The 14,119-nt window shown below is 41.4% G+C and overlaps 1 protein-coding gene across 1 annotated transcript in view; it reads left to right on the top strand.

Annotated features, from left to right (window-relative positions):
* Positions 1–6,027, top strand: part of nkd1 (NKD inhibitor of WNT signaling pathway 1) — a 32,781-nt gene extending 26,754 nt beyond the window's left edge. Inside the window, exons 8-10 of the mRNA XM_085158149.1 lie at positions 412–493; positions 944–1,071; positions 1,834–6,027. Of these exons, the coding sequence (XP_085014275.1) occupies positions 412–493; positions 944–1,071; positions 1,834–2,366 (743 nt within the window). The 3' untranslated portion in view covers positions 2,367–6,027. The remainder of the gene's footprint in view (positions 1–411; positions 494–943; positions 1,072–1,833) is intronic.
* Positions 6,028–14,119: the final 8,092 nt, after the last annotated feature.

Raw genomic sequence — 14,119 nt, 5'->3', positions numbered from 1 at the left:
GAGAAATATCTCAAAAAGTATATATTCCTGTGTGTTTGCGTCCTATTGTTTCGGCTATAAATATCTGTCAAGAGATTGAGGCAGAGCATGCTTTGAAAAGATTGCTGGTTGACTTCATGCTAATTTCAAACCGCATCAGATCTCACGTCCTTAATAAACTATTTCTGAAGTCTGCATGTTTTTTTTTTATTCCACGCCTTATAAAAGACTGGGAGTTGAAAATAGAATAAATGAAGCACTGTTGTTTTTCCTTTTCTATAGATCTTCAAAGTAAAACCCCAAAACAAAGGTTGCTTTCTTCTGAGGCTTGTGTGACTGTTGTCGTTCGTGCTTGGGTGCGTGTGTGTGTGTGTGTGGCAGCTCTGTGTTGCTCTCTTTGATAATAGCCTCCTGTCTTTCACACATACTCAGACTTACCCCACCCAAGAGAGAAAAATGACAAGTGCATTGAAGACCCCAAGAGTGCAGAGAAGAAGTCTCGAGCACTCCTAAGGTAAACCCATCTCTCTTGTACGTGTCTCAGTGTCTGCTGGTTGTAGTGTATACAGTTATATATGAATAAGCAGCATGTTAAGGCTTGTGCCACTGATTTTTCAATCTAAAAGTAGAAGCATTCCTACAAAACACGTCTAGGGGCAAAGTTTGTTTTAGGAGGACTTCTTACATGGGTTCTGTAATATTGCTTTACTCTCTAATTAGCTGTGCCCAGTGCATTGCAATGAGGAAGAATAAACAGCAGAGACACTTCACTCTCTGTGCTGTTCAAGTACTCCCAGTTGACATTCAAACCAGTGATTTTCCTATCACAATCTCACTTCTCTAACAATTACCGTGCCACAGGCTGATCATAAGGAACACTTGTTTTACTTTCTCCAAACATTACCAAAGTGAACCTCAGTGGCCCAAACTGCTACCTAATGAGCGGTGCCGCTTGTGTCCACAGGCGCCACCACAGTGACCACCACACCCAGCCTGGCTGCCAGCGCCACTGTGTGGATGAGAACCTGGAACGCAGGAACCACTACTTGGACCTGGCAGGCATCGAAAACTACACGTCCCGCTTCGGAGCCGGTGAGTGGACAGGGGCCAGTGGAAGGGGAGGGGAGGGAGAAATGCAGACGGTGGCCCTTTGAAGCTGCATCCAGGGGCCCTCATTACTGCGGCACCTGCTTGGAGCCATTAGATGGAACTAGCAGCCCACTGCGCTCCTCGCCAGTACAAACATCTGGGCTCAGGCAAGCACAATACATCAAGTGTTCAAGGCTAAAGCCCATCAACAGAGTGGGCTGTTGTTAAGTGAAGTATTAAGTGTAATGAGCAACAGCCTTGATCTGATGGTTAGTGATGACATGTGATTATTTTAATGTTAGCTCTGTCAGGAAAGTGCTAACAGAGATCTGCTCTCTGTCAAGTTGTTTCAGGGTTATCTGCATGGAGAAAGAACCTGACACGTGGCTGCCAGAATCCTACCGTCAAACCTTAAGTCAAAATTTATTAGAAAGCTGGTCACACAGCATTTTTTACACTGTGGTTCACTTTAGTTTTATCAAATTCTTCTTCCATTTGCCATTGTTAAGATAGCAGAGTTGGAATAGATGGGAAATTTGGGTAAAGAGAGCAGGGGAATGAGATGCCACAGACTGGGAGGTTATACCATTCTCTGCCACACAATATGCTTTCTATCCACTCGGTTATTGAGTTGCTCCATTTTCTCTGATTTTATTACTGAATTTAAAGGGCCCATTTCACTTTGAATGTCAGTTCTGTGACCCCATCATAGTTTTTAGTTGTTTGCAGTTGTTTAAAATAAACATTTTTGTCTCTCCTTCACAGCCCCTGCTGCAGAGATGACTAAAGCAGAGCCCCAGGCCAGGTCATCTAACCAGACTCGTTCTCGCTCCCATGAATCAGAAAATGGTCACTCCCATCCCCATCACCGCCGCTTACAGACTGTTGTGGACACCGTTGCTCCAGACAACCTCCACTCTGCCCGGCTGCGAGGCCAAGACTCAGGGAAACATGCCCTCCGTTCTCCAAAGACACACAGCCGTACACCTCCTGCGCAGATCAATGGCAGAGTGATGAGGAGCCGAGGTATTCCCCCTCCTCCAGCTCTACCCAGTCAGACTCCTCCTCATCAGTCTACAGCTCCGTACCGCAAACACAAGCAACGGTCCAAAGAGAGCCAGGGCTACCGAGCCTTAGGCCCTCTACCAGCACCTGGGCCAGTGGTGGAGAAAGAGCAGGTGAGGGACCTACCTAGCGTGCTGCTCTATGAGGGGGGTCTGGCGCAAGTTGTGCAGCGGCATGAGCATCACCATCACCATGAACACCATCACCACTACCACCATTTTTACCAGTCCTGAATTTCCATCTTGCCTGGAACAGCTCAGCACTCCTGTAAGGCCACAAAACCCATCCCGGTCAGCAGACACAGAGTGCAGGCTGCTCCCTCCTAAAACTCTGGGCAGTTACCCATGTAGTGGCATGCTGATAGACATTGAGGTGGAGAGGAGGATCATGGGACGGGTGCACATACTGACATGTTGTTAATCAGTATTATTAAAGAGGTTGCCAAACATAGAAAAGGTTGGGTATGCAGCAGGAGGCCACAGTACAGTAATATAAGACTAAGGAGCTTGAGGGTGGGGGGTTGAGAGGAAGCAAAGAGGAGCTGCTCACTTGTTCCTCTCGCCCTGGTTCTCTGATCCTCTACTGGATGAACTGTACAACTCCAAACCAGCACCACAATCCTTCCAGACCACTAAGCCAAAAGGTTTTCAAGGAAAAGAGGGACAAGAGGAAGAGGAAGAGGAAGAGTGACATTAAGATGAAAACATATGAAGGAATTTAAGTGATTGCAGAGCAGGGTGCAGTGTGTGTGTGTGAGAGAGCGAAATTTTGTGTGAATGCATGGGTAAACAAAGGTCTGCGTGTGCGTGTCTGAGTGTCACAACACCGCTGTCTGCTGAAAACCACTTGAAGTGCACTCGTTTGTGTGTGAGTATTTAATGTAGGCTGTAGAGATGATTATGAAGATTCTGATTTAAGCATACAACGCCCCGTCAGCAAAAATGGGAAGGAAAATGTTGAAATGTTCTGAAGTGAAAAAGAAGAGCGATCCTAAATCCGCTGCTACCTCTAATTTTATCCTAATTGTTGTTGTAAAGGTGACTTTGACTAAGTATTCAGAGGTTATTTTCAATGTACTTTTGTCACAATCTGCAGTACTGAAATGTTGAATAGCTCCTTACATTTATTAACTAACATTTGCTGTACATAAAGTAAATATTGTTGTCAATTTTATAAGCTTTATTGATAATGTGATATCTTTGTATTCACTATCTGAAGCTCTGTGTTTTCCTTCACAACTGCATTTTTATTAAGACCACTAGCAGCCTCATTTTTTCTATCAAACTCTGTTAGTGATTCAGTGTCACACACTCCTTCACACTGACTTTCAACTCTCACCCAAATGTAACCTGTAATCATGGCAAGTGACTAAAATCCCAACCCTCAACAGTGCTGTTCAGAAGCTCTAACTCATGACACAAGCAAAGCTGAGTTGCCAGTGTTTTTAAAATGTTATGTTATTTTATGTTATGTCCTGTGATTTTTTCAGACAGCAGTTAGCTTTTAGAGTATATCTGGTGTAAAGATCTCAATGCGCTCCAAGAAGCTCTTTCTTTATTTAAATATTTAAAATGTTAGAGATAAATCACATAGCTTTAGTGGCATGTTTGCATAAATTGAAACCTTGTTACCAGCACAAGGTGGGTGCGTTCATTCATCACTGTGCAGTGTGGCCTTTAACAAGACTTATTTACAGTTTATTATTTATGCAGCAAAAATGCTTTGCTGAGCATGCATGCAATATTTCCGAAGTGTTGTGTTTCGGCTCTTAGCAGAGACACATATTCACACTCCCAGAATTTGTCCACAGTTTTGCGCACTCTGGTTTTCTGTTTCCAAGTCTAGTTCTTTCCCCAATTGGTAGCAGCTTTGTCATCCTTGCCCAGGGTCGCACGGCTTCTCCCTCTGTTTCCATGGCATCTTCCTGTCCCTCAGCTGTCAGCAGGTCTTTCACCGTGCCGCCATGTGGCCTCAGCGCTCAGCCAACAAGGCTCTGTTTGTGGTGCTCTTTCAGCTGTCTCATTCCTCTAGTGCTGGATGACATGGGGCCCTGCAGTCTCCACTGCAGCCATAATTCACCGCTCACTGCTGCTGTCCTGCCAGCACCGGGGACTGTCTATTCATATTGTCCCCTGATGCCCGAGGGGACTAGCATCACCATACCTGTGCCATCTCAGCTCTGACAGAAGCAGTAACCTACTAGCTGCTGATATGAGGGTGTTGATTTCCTTAATTCTAGGTAATCACTTTTCAGAAGTGTCAGTGTCACACTGAAAAGAACTTGCCCCTGTGCAGCTGTAGTTTTCTGTGTTTAAGTGCCTTGTGCAATGAAAATCTACTCCATTCAGAGGAAGGGCGTTTTCACCATATGGCTTTTGCAAATCAGGCCCCAGGGCTCATAATTGTCCACAATGCATCCATTTGAAGTACACTGAAAGGATTGTGTTTGATTGTCTTAGTTTGTTGTAAGGGTGTGTGTGTGTGATTGTAATGCACAGGAATGCAGCGTATGCCAGTCTTGCCCTTAGCCCTGTGGTGTTGTCTCACAGCTGTAGCCTGTCTTCAGCAGAAGCCATCAGACGGGCCATCTCATGGGACCTGGTGGCAATGACGGCCTCATTTTCAGGCTGGGGTCACAGCTGTGCTCCATGCCTTAGCTTTCTCACCTCTTACTGTTTTTCCTAGATAAAAAGTCATTTCTACTGGAGCCCTCTCAGCGCTGTAGGTTTGTAGATACTAGTTTCCAAATACGAGTGTGAAAATGGTTCTCCCGTGGTAATGGACAGTGAGCAGGCGACTGTAGGGTGGTCTCATTTGTCATGGTGGACGAGGGCTTCTGAAGGAATTCGAGTGAGTCAGACCCAAAGCCAGGTTGGAATTTTTAAAATTTCTTTTAACCCCGAAAGTGTTTGACTGAACACACAGAGCTCTCTCTTCATTTGAATGTTTTTAATGCCCTGCTTCACATTCATAGACTAACCTTCACTAAAAACCTCAAATGTTCTTGATAGCGTGTGCCTCAACAGCATTTGTTAAGGGTTGGGAAAGCAGTTGCGTTTCTGGTTTGTCGAGCAGACTTTCTTTGAGGGAGCGTACCTCAACCTCTAAGAAACCCTTGTGTTCTTACAACCTCCCTCTGTAACCAGCACTGTTGCTATCCCTATTGTTTCTTTTATCACACCAAGGTAACAGAGTTATATTTTGTGAGGAAGAAAACTCAGATTTTTTGTTGTTGTTTCTTTTTTTAGCAGCCAAGTCCTCAGCTGTCCCTCAAAATCTAACAAAATGTATTTTTTATTACTCTTTTTGGCAGATTGTTATGTGGGCATGAGTGTAACATGAATTTCAATGTATGAATGCCGCTTTTCAGACATAACATTTTAATCTGTGTCACACAAACTGCTTTTGATGCACCTACTTTGGTCCCGTTGAACTGTCAGTATTCTGAGTCACAGTAGTATCTAATGCACCAGTAATTTGCTTTATAAGATTTATGTATCATCACTGTTTTTAACCTGATGTATATATTGGACTGCAGAAAGGTTAAACCAGCATCATATATAAAGATAGGGTTTTTTTTTATAGTTAAATAACTGTCAAGGTTTTTCATTTTCCTGCTGTCCCACAGTATCCACAGTGACCGTCCCACTTATCTGGAAGGAAATCTGTCTGTTCACCCACAGAGATATACACTTTCACTTGCTGTTTGCTGTAAACCTGTTTAGCTCTAGCTGTCTTCTCGCATCTTCCATGGTCATCTAATGTTTTTTTTCTATTTCCATGACTTTTAGTTTATATTAGATTGTATTTGATTAATTGCTTTATTTATTTGATAGCAGATCTGTGCCAAGGGAAAATACCCTTTTATTAAAGTATGAACCTGTTCCTATTAAACTGCATGACTTCTGGAGTTACTTAAGAATATTTTCTGTTTAATGTTTTTAAAATTATGCACAGGACATACAATATCATATTAAGTAGTCATTAAGCACTCATAAAAACTTTACACTTTGTCTTATGTACACTTTGTGCATTGAAATATAAGAAACCAGTTGGGATGTATAGATATGTTATCATGGGTTTTTTTTGTTCTTTTTCTCAGTGTATATAGATTGCTACTACTCTTCCTCCTCCATAGTGATACACAATTTCTTTAGACTGTAAGAACTGTAGACTGTATCAATATCCCTATCCGGTCGTTAAGTGATGACGTGACGAATCCTACTTCCGGGCCTAAAGTAGTCTGCGTTTAATATGGCTTTTGTGTTGTTAACATGTTTAATGTTTTGTATTTTCTTCTATTTAATCTCAAAAAGCTCCTAAAACAGTCAGTGATCACTGTTGACCTCCCTCGTCTTTTATTAACGCTAATCATTTATTTAAGCTCAGTTTTTAAAACCTTAGGATGTAACTACAGCCCAGCCCATGCAGCAGTATATGAATAGGGCTGGGTATCGTCACTGATTTCTAGAATCGATTCAATTCCGATTCCCAAGGTCCCGAATCGATTTGTTCCACGATTTGATTTAATTCGATTCAATTCGATTCGATTTGAATCTGGGAAATTTTGACAGTCAGAAATATTATAATTCAGATCAGTACATTTACATATTTTTGTATCTATAAAAAGGAAGCTGACACATTATCAAAGGTGTAAGCACCACAGCAGATGCCTTTGTGTCAAAGTAGCTGAAGATAAAACACAGAAAAACATGAAGGCGATTTTCCTGGCCTGGGATTTTATAAAAATATTCTGCAGTACATCAAAAACGAAAGAAAACCATTAATCAACACATGAACATTACCTCTGAAGTTACAGCGGTTTTATTAGAGACAAGGCTAAGCGTTTTGCATTTTGCATAATTTTAAAAAGTTTAAATTTGTTCAGTATTGAACGGCAGACATTAGGTTTTCTTCTCGGAAGTATATAAAACGAGAAAAAAAAACGTCGACTAACAGCGCTGTAAACAACGGTAGACTTGTGCATAACAAGCAAGCGAATAATGCAGAAAACAGTACAGAGAGAGAGGGGGAGAGAGGGGGGAGGAGGGAGAGAGAGCGAGAGAGCGCGAGAGAGAGCGAGCGCGCGGGAGAGAGAGAGCTGTGCATCGTGGTCGAAGCAAAACAGTAAAAATAAGAGTGAATACATGACGATGTTTATGTGAAGCGTTGTTTGGATCTTCTTTTGCTGCTGGTTCGGTCAATATTGTTTGGAGAGACATCAAACTAACAGCTTTAGAATCAGCGCATAAAGGGCGTGAACACAAAGCGCAGACCGCCGACAGATCAGAATCAGCGAGCTGTCGGCTTTCAGCCCCGACTGTGAGAAAGGTGACGTCTAACTGATTCTGATCTGCGGGTCCACGCTGTGTGTTTATGTCTTTGTGCAGAATCCGTGTTCCTGCTCTCATTTACTGTCTTAGCTGTTTGGTGGTTGTTGAAATTTTGTGAGATTTCACAAGAGATTCTGGCATTTCGGGCAAAATAAATTTATATTAAAAAATCGATTCAGGATTTTAATGAATCGATTTTACGTTATCCAAGCCAGAATCGATTTTAATCGATAAATCGATTTTAATCGATAAATCGATTATAATCGATAAATCGATTATAAAAACCCACCCCTATATATGAATGACTAACCTCGTATTGTGGATGGATTATCTCAGTTCTCCTGGCTGAAGTTTGGTCCTTTTACAGCATTCCTGACCACCAAGAACACTCACGTTAACTTTTATCGAGTGGAAAAAAGTTAGCTTGTTTATATTATGCTAACATAGCTGTGTCTCTAGCGGTCACGTAGCACATCATTATATACCAGCTAGCCAAACTTCAGTAATCCTACAAACGTCACTGCTGTTTAGTTTTCTGTCTTCATTTATGTTGGAAGTGATAGCAGAGCTGTACGTTTTAATTTGTTTACAAAACCCCGCAGTCAGGACATGGTATATTGTATTTAGATAGAAGCTAGCGAGCTAACTTCCTGCTAACTTCTAACTCCGTTAAATGTCATAAATTCCATTTTCATGGATGCCTGGATGTTAAACTCAATTGTTACACCTGGTACAGCAGAACGCTGATCATTTTATTAAAGATGAAAGACTTTAGACAGTTTTTCAACTCTCAGTAATGCCATAGTGATCGTTTGATATATGGACATGCAGCGGAGTTTAGGCCCAGACACGGCTAGTGACGTCAGATAGATACAATCTACATGACTGTGTACCTCCTAGGGGAAATTACTGGACCTCAAGGTAACTGCATGTCAAAATATCTATTGTCAGAATACTAAACCCTGAGTTACCCCCAGTATATCCATCAAAGTGTGTCTGAAGTAGTGTGAATGCTAAATGTTAAAGAAGAGCTTGTATCAGAGTGTGTGTGTGTGTAATTGGGTGAATGAGGGTTGGACTAATAGTGTGTTGAATGGTCAATCAGAATGAAAAAGCACAATATAATCACCAGCCCTTCATCCATGTTCAGAAAAGGTAAAATGTATATATTACCAAGGCGCCATAATGAGCATGTACAAAAAGAAAATAGTCGAATGATTTAATGTTACTCTAATTTTAGGTTCTACAGTTTCCTTGCTTATAGTGAGAACCCACACAAACACAGGGATAACCTGAAACTCCACACAGAAAGGCCACAGCCAGAGCTGAACTCAGGGTCTTCTGTGGTGTGGTGGTTAGCACGACCACACCACCATGCAGCCCTGTTAAATTCAGAATTGAATTTTAAATCCCTCTGCTCACATTCAAAGTCTTGAATAATCAGGCCCCATCACATCTTAAAGTGCTCAGTTCCATATTGTCTCAATAGACTGCTTCTAATTAATTAAATATCTCGTGTAATTTGCTCTTCTTTTTGGTGGATTGACCTTTTTTTTTATTTTCCAAGAATTAAACTGGACTGATGAAAAAGGGTGTGGGTGAAATGTATACAGTAAATCCTCCACTCCACTGTATCTCAACTGGTGGTGTCACAGAGGGCTCCCAAATCAGGCTGACCACAGACAGCTGCTCACCATGCCACACTCTCGACATGTACACGCACTTTCATCTGAAGCTTAGCAGCTTATCTCTGGTCGTGGCAACTGCAGAGAGTCTGCCTCTTGGCAATGTGATATGGCTTCCTCTCACGAACATGGCTATTTGTGTGAGCCAGCCAGTGTAACCCGCAGAACTTGTATGTATCATCATTACAAATGGTTTCTATCCTAAAACAGCTTACCAGGTTACTGTTACGACTGCTTTAAAGATTGGCTATTAAAAGCATCAGACATCCAATAAGAGGTAAGTAGTAAGTGGTTACAGTTGTTACAGCGTGATCACTTAAATGTAAAGCATGAGCTATGTCTAGCTTTAACTACATAAAACATACCACAGAAATACTTTTTGTTTTTCGACGGAAACACATATATATTTAGTATTATGAAGCTAATTTTCGGCTAATGTTTAACATGTTTCCTGCATAAGGTTAAGGAGGAAAAACATACATAGGAAGATATACATAACAGTATTTGTTTGAACTCAGATGTTTGCAGCCATCAACAGATCAATGTTTTAACCTTCCAAGTGTTAAGATTTAGAGAAATCTCCACATGGTCATCCATTTATATCAGATGCACTTTTAGTCACCACCTGGGATAAGACAGGCTTACTTGTACTTATCCTAGTGATTTTTAAATTTCAAAGATGGAAGGGAAAGTATAGTCCTGGCCTGAGGTGTATCATTAGGTGCATACAAACTAAAGAAACTCAAAGCGGTCATCCTCTGAAAGCAATTCTGAAGTATAACAAAGAGCATAATAGTTCCTGCAGAGCTGTAGTTTGTTAGCCACAAGCTTTTAATCACATTGTATACAGATAAAAAATTCTGAAGTGATTTAAAGATTACGCAAGTGAGCATCACGGACAACATCGCTCATCATAAACAGAAATCTTTCGTAAGATCCTGGCTAAGCTAATAAATGCCATAATTGCCCTGTGTGAAGCTGTATTGTCCATAACTGATGAAAACCAAGAGAGCCGAGCAATCAGCAAAAGAAACACCAGCTGACCATTTTTGACTGAAGCTTTCAGGCCCTTTATTAAAATTCGCAAACCACCAACGGCAATTTATTCTAAACATGTGAATTTCAGACCGTGTTCATAGATGGATGTTTTGTTACATGAACCCTGAAATTATTTTCGCCCTTTTTGCAGCAATCTCAAAAGAAGAAGAAGAAGTGTTCAAAAACTTACAGTCCATGCATCTACATTGCGAGTCTCAGATGCCATATAGCTGAAAGTGCCATTTCTTACTGTATCCTACTGCATCATCATCACTCTGTAGCCTGGCATGAGGCTGCTTCTTCTTTTTTTCTGACATTTTCTTCTTCTTCTTTTTTTTTTTTTGCTGACTTTGATCTCCACTCCTTTCAACTCTTCACATATGTTGGTAATAGCCTTGGTGTTCATGGAGATTTTCTCCTCCAGTGCAGAGTAACGGTTGGATAATGCATTCACGCCTTTTGAAATGACGGCACTGGAGACAGTGCCTTCTTCCCATCTGTAAGCCTGTCTATGCTGCTCAATCTCTTTGGTTCAGGACACTTCATAAGTGTGGCAGGTAAAAGTGTTAAGGATGTAGAACATGCTTTACAAGTTCCAAATAAAGTTTGCTTTGGAGGTCTTAAGAAAGGTGATCTACTACTGACTGTTCATTTAAACTTTGTTAACCTCTACAGATCTGAACATCCACGATTTTTTGTCATTTCATAAAGAATTGTAACTGAAATGACCTCTGTGTATAAGCCTTATAAGCCTATAACTTGAAGTTGTACCATTTCTCAGCTCTTGGAGTTATAGTCAACAAGCACATCTAGATATGGTTTTCCACATGCAATGACTTCCCCTTTTTATTACGCTCTCATTGTTCTTCTTCTACTGATTTATCATCCAGCCAAGCAAAATAAATATGTGGTCTTACATTTGCCACCTTTGTTCTTTTGCAGTTCTTTTTCTTTTTCTTTCTTTCTTTCTTTATAAGCTCGTTAGTACAGACGGACATTGGTTTTTTTTTCATTTTACAATGCTGCCCACTGTGCTTTTTATGAAACTCTTGCTTCTTCTGTTGAGGGCAATAATTGCCCTGCTGTTAAAAAAAGGCTTTGGATTCACTCACATGGGCTGGGGACTACTATCATGTGACTTCCAAAAAAGCCAAACTGGAAACAGATATCATTATATAATTATTCTTAGCTTCTTAGCCAACAGTTTTTTGTTTTTTTTTAAACTACTAGCAACTTGTTATTGTCTGCAAGCAGTCATAGCAAGAATTATTCAAGGTGTCAGGAGATATCAGTATTGATTTCCATTACTACTAATTGGCAAGTTGTAATAGACTTTAATTGTCCTTTTTGAGGATGTTGATGAGTTACTGCTGAGCTTATGAGGTTCTTTAAAAACTCTGGCTGTTGGGCAAATTAAGATAAATTACAATAAATAGGAAGGTCTACCAACCAGATTCACTACATTTTCATCCATCTGAAAAGTGTTTTTGTGTGCTGTTAAACCATAATGTTATAATTCAGTTGTTATTACTATTATTGTTTATAGCAATAGTAGTAGCATTTTATTAATTGCTAGAGTTGCAATCAGGTCTTCTCTATCCTTGAATGCTATATGCTGTGCAAACTCGAGTGCCGATATGAGTTTAAAGTCTAGTTAATAAAAATAGTCAATATAAATACGTGCAAATGATCTAGAGCATAGGTGTCAAACTCTGGCCCGCGGGCCAAATTTGGCCCGCAGCCAAATTACATTTGGCCCGCGAAGCAATACCAAATTACTATTAGAGTTGGCCTACTGGTATTATACAGCTAATATATATATTGTTTAGTATTAAGCTTTGCTTGTTCTATATTCAGTTTTCCAGCAGAACTTATTTGAGTCCATAAGAAAAGATTCATTCTTATATCTGGAGGAGGATTTTTTTTTCAATAAATATTAATGTTAGCCCACGACTTTGTTCCAGTTTTGAATTTTGGCCCACTGTGTATTTGAGTTTGACACCCCTGCCATAAGTCATTGTTGATTTTGTCTTCACTCTCCATCCCCTGCCAAGCTGCACCTGTGATTCTGCGGCTGCTCGCTGATGAGCTGACAGATAAGATCTTTTCTTATCCTCTGCATCCTTACCCTATCACCTCTGCCTCCCACAGGGTGCCAGCCTGCCCTGTTGAAACACTATTTTTTTTCAGTGTTTCAACTGAAAAAATAGAATGCCATTGATCAAAAATAGAATGCCTTTGATCCAAAGTAGAATGCCTTTGATCCCTTGTGATGTCATCATCTTGCTGAGAGAAAAAACCCTTAAATAGGAACTTTGCTCTGTTAAACTTTGCTGCTCAACGGATCTTGACCTGACAGTAAGCAAACCCTTTTGGAGAGTTTTGAGAGAATTTTGCGTTACTTAGCAATTCACTGACCAAGCCGACACATTTCACCATGTCAGCTAACCCATCCTTCAGCTCAAATGAGCTTGAAATAGTTAAAGGGAGCATTTTGGGAAACCACTACAAGGTAGAGGCTTTCCTTGGAGAAGGGGGCTTTGGTATTGTAGCCAAATGTCGTGATACCATGACAAACCGAGCTGTGGCTATTAAAGTCAACAAGAGCGACCCTGATATTCTGCAACAGGCAAAACTGGAAATTTTCATCCTGGAGCAGCTGAGAAGGTTGGATCCAGATGCCGCCAACATTGTTCAATGGAACGGCTTTTTCCACGACGGAGAGCGGGTTTGCTTAAAGTTCGAACTCCTTGATCAATGCCTATGGGACTATATAGGGGACCGTAAAAACCAGGGTCTCCCCATAAGCGAAGTCAGGCCAATTTTAGGTCAGCTCACAAATGCTCTGTCCCACCTGGGTTCTGTGGGAATAGTGCACGCTGACCTCAAACCTGGAAACATCATGGTTGTAAACCGCCATGAGTCTCCCATCAAAGTCAAACTTATAGACTTTGGCCTCGCATGTCCTGCATCTGCAGTGATGCCTGGTGACCGTGTGGGGACGGTTGGTTATAGTGCACCTGAAGTTATGCTTGGCCTTCCTTACAATGAAGCAAGTGACATGTGGTCTCTGGGGCTGGTAGCTGTGGAGCTTATTACAGGGGTGCCACTCTACCCTGGAAATGAAGACTATGATGTTTTGAAATTCATCATAGAGACTCAGGGTCAGCTACCAGATCATGTTCTAGACTCTGGCGTGTACACTGAAGACTATTTCATTGAAGACAACGACAACCAGCAGCGCTGGACATTTAAGACTGACCAACAATTTCAGTACGAGACAGGACATGAGTCCCTGGAGACAAGATACATAAAACTGACGCGTCTCGATGACCTCGAACAAGTAATGATGTTCAGACGAGGACCAGAAAATGGCCAACGTTTGTTTGTAAGTTTAATTAAACAGATGTTGGCCTTGGATGCAAACCAGCGCATAACACCGTCGGAGGTTCTCCGGCATCCCTTTTTCAACCCTAAGAGTTCCCCTTGCATTGACATGAGTGCTGAAAGACCACAAAACCCTGTGGTCTTTCAGCACCCTTCAAACTTGAAATGCAAGAGATCAGAGAAAATCAACTGCAGTTTTCAAAACTCGGTTGAATTTTCTCAGCAGGTATTCGTCCACACGTCAGCTAACCCATCCTTCAGCTCAGATGAGCTTGAAATAGTTGAAGGGAGCATTTTGGGAAACCACTACAAGGTAGAGGCTTTCCTCGGAGAAGGGGGCTTTGGTATTGTAGCCAAATGCCGTGATACCAAAACCAACCAAGCTGTGGCTATTAAGGTGAACAAGAGCCGCCCTGATATTCTGCAACAGGTAAAAAAGGAAATTTTCATCCTGGAGCAGCTGCGAAGGTTGGATCCAGATGCCGCCAACATTGTTCAATGGAACGGCTTTTTCCTTGACAGAGAGCGAGTTTGCCTGAAATT

This window comes from Neolamprologus multifasciatus, chromosome 1 (assembly GCF_963576455.1).
Source record: "Neolamprologus multifasciatus chromosome 1, fNeoMul1.2, whole genome shotgun sequence".
Lineage (NCBI taxonomy): Eukaryota > Metazoa > Chordata > Actinopteri > Cichliformes > Cichlidae > Neolamprologus > Neolamprologus multifasciatus.
This window is presented reverse-complemented; position numbering and strand designations above follow the sequence as displayed.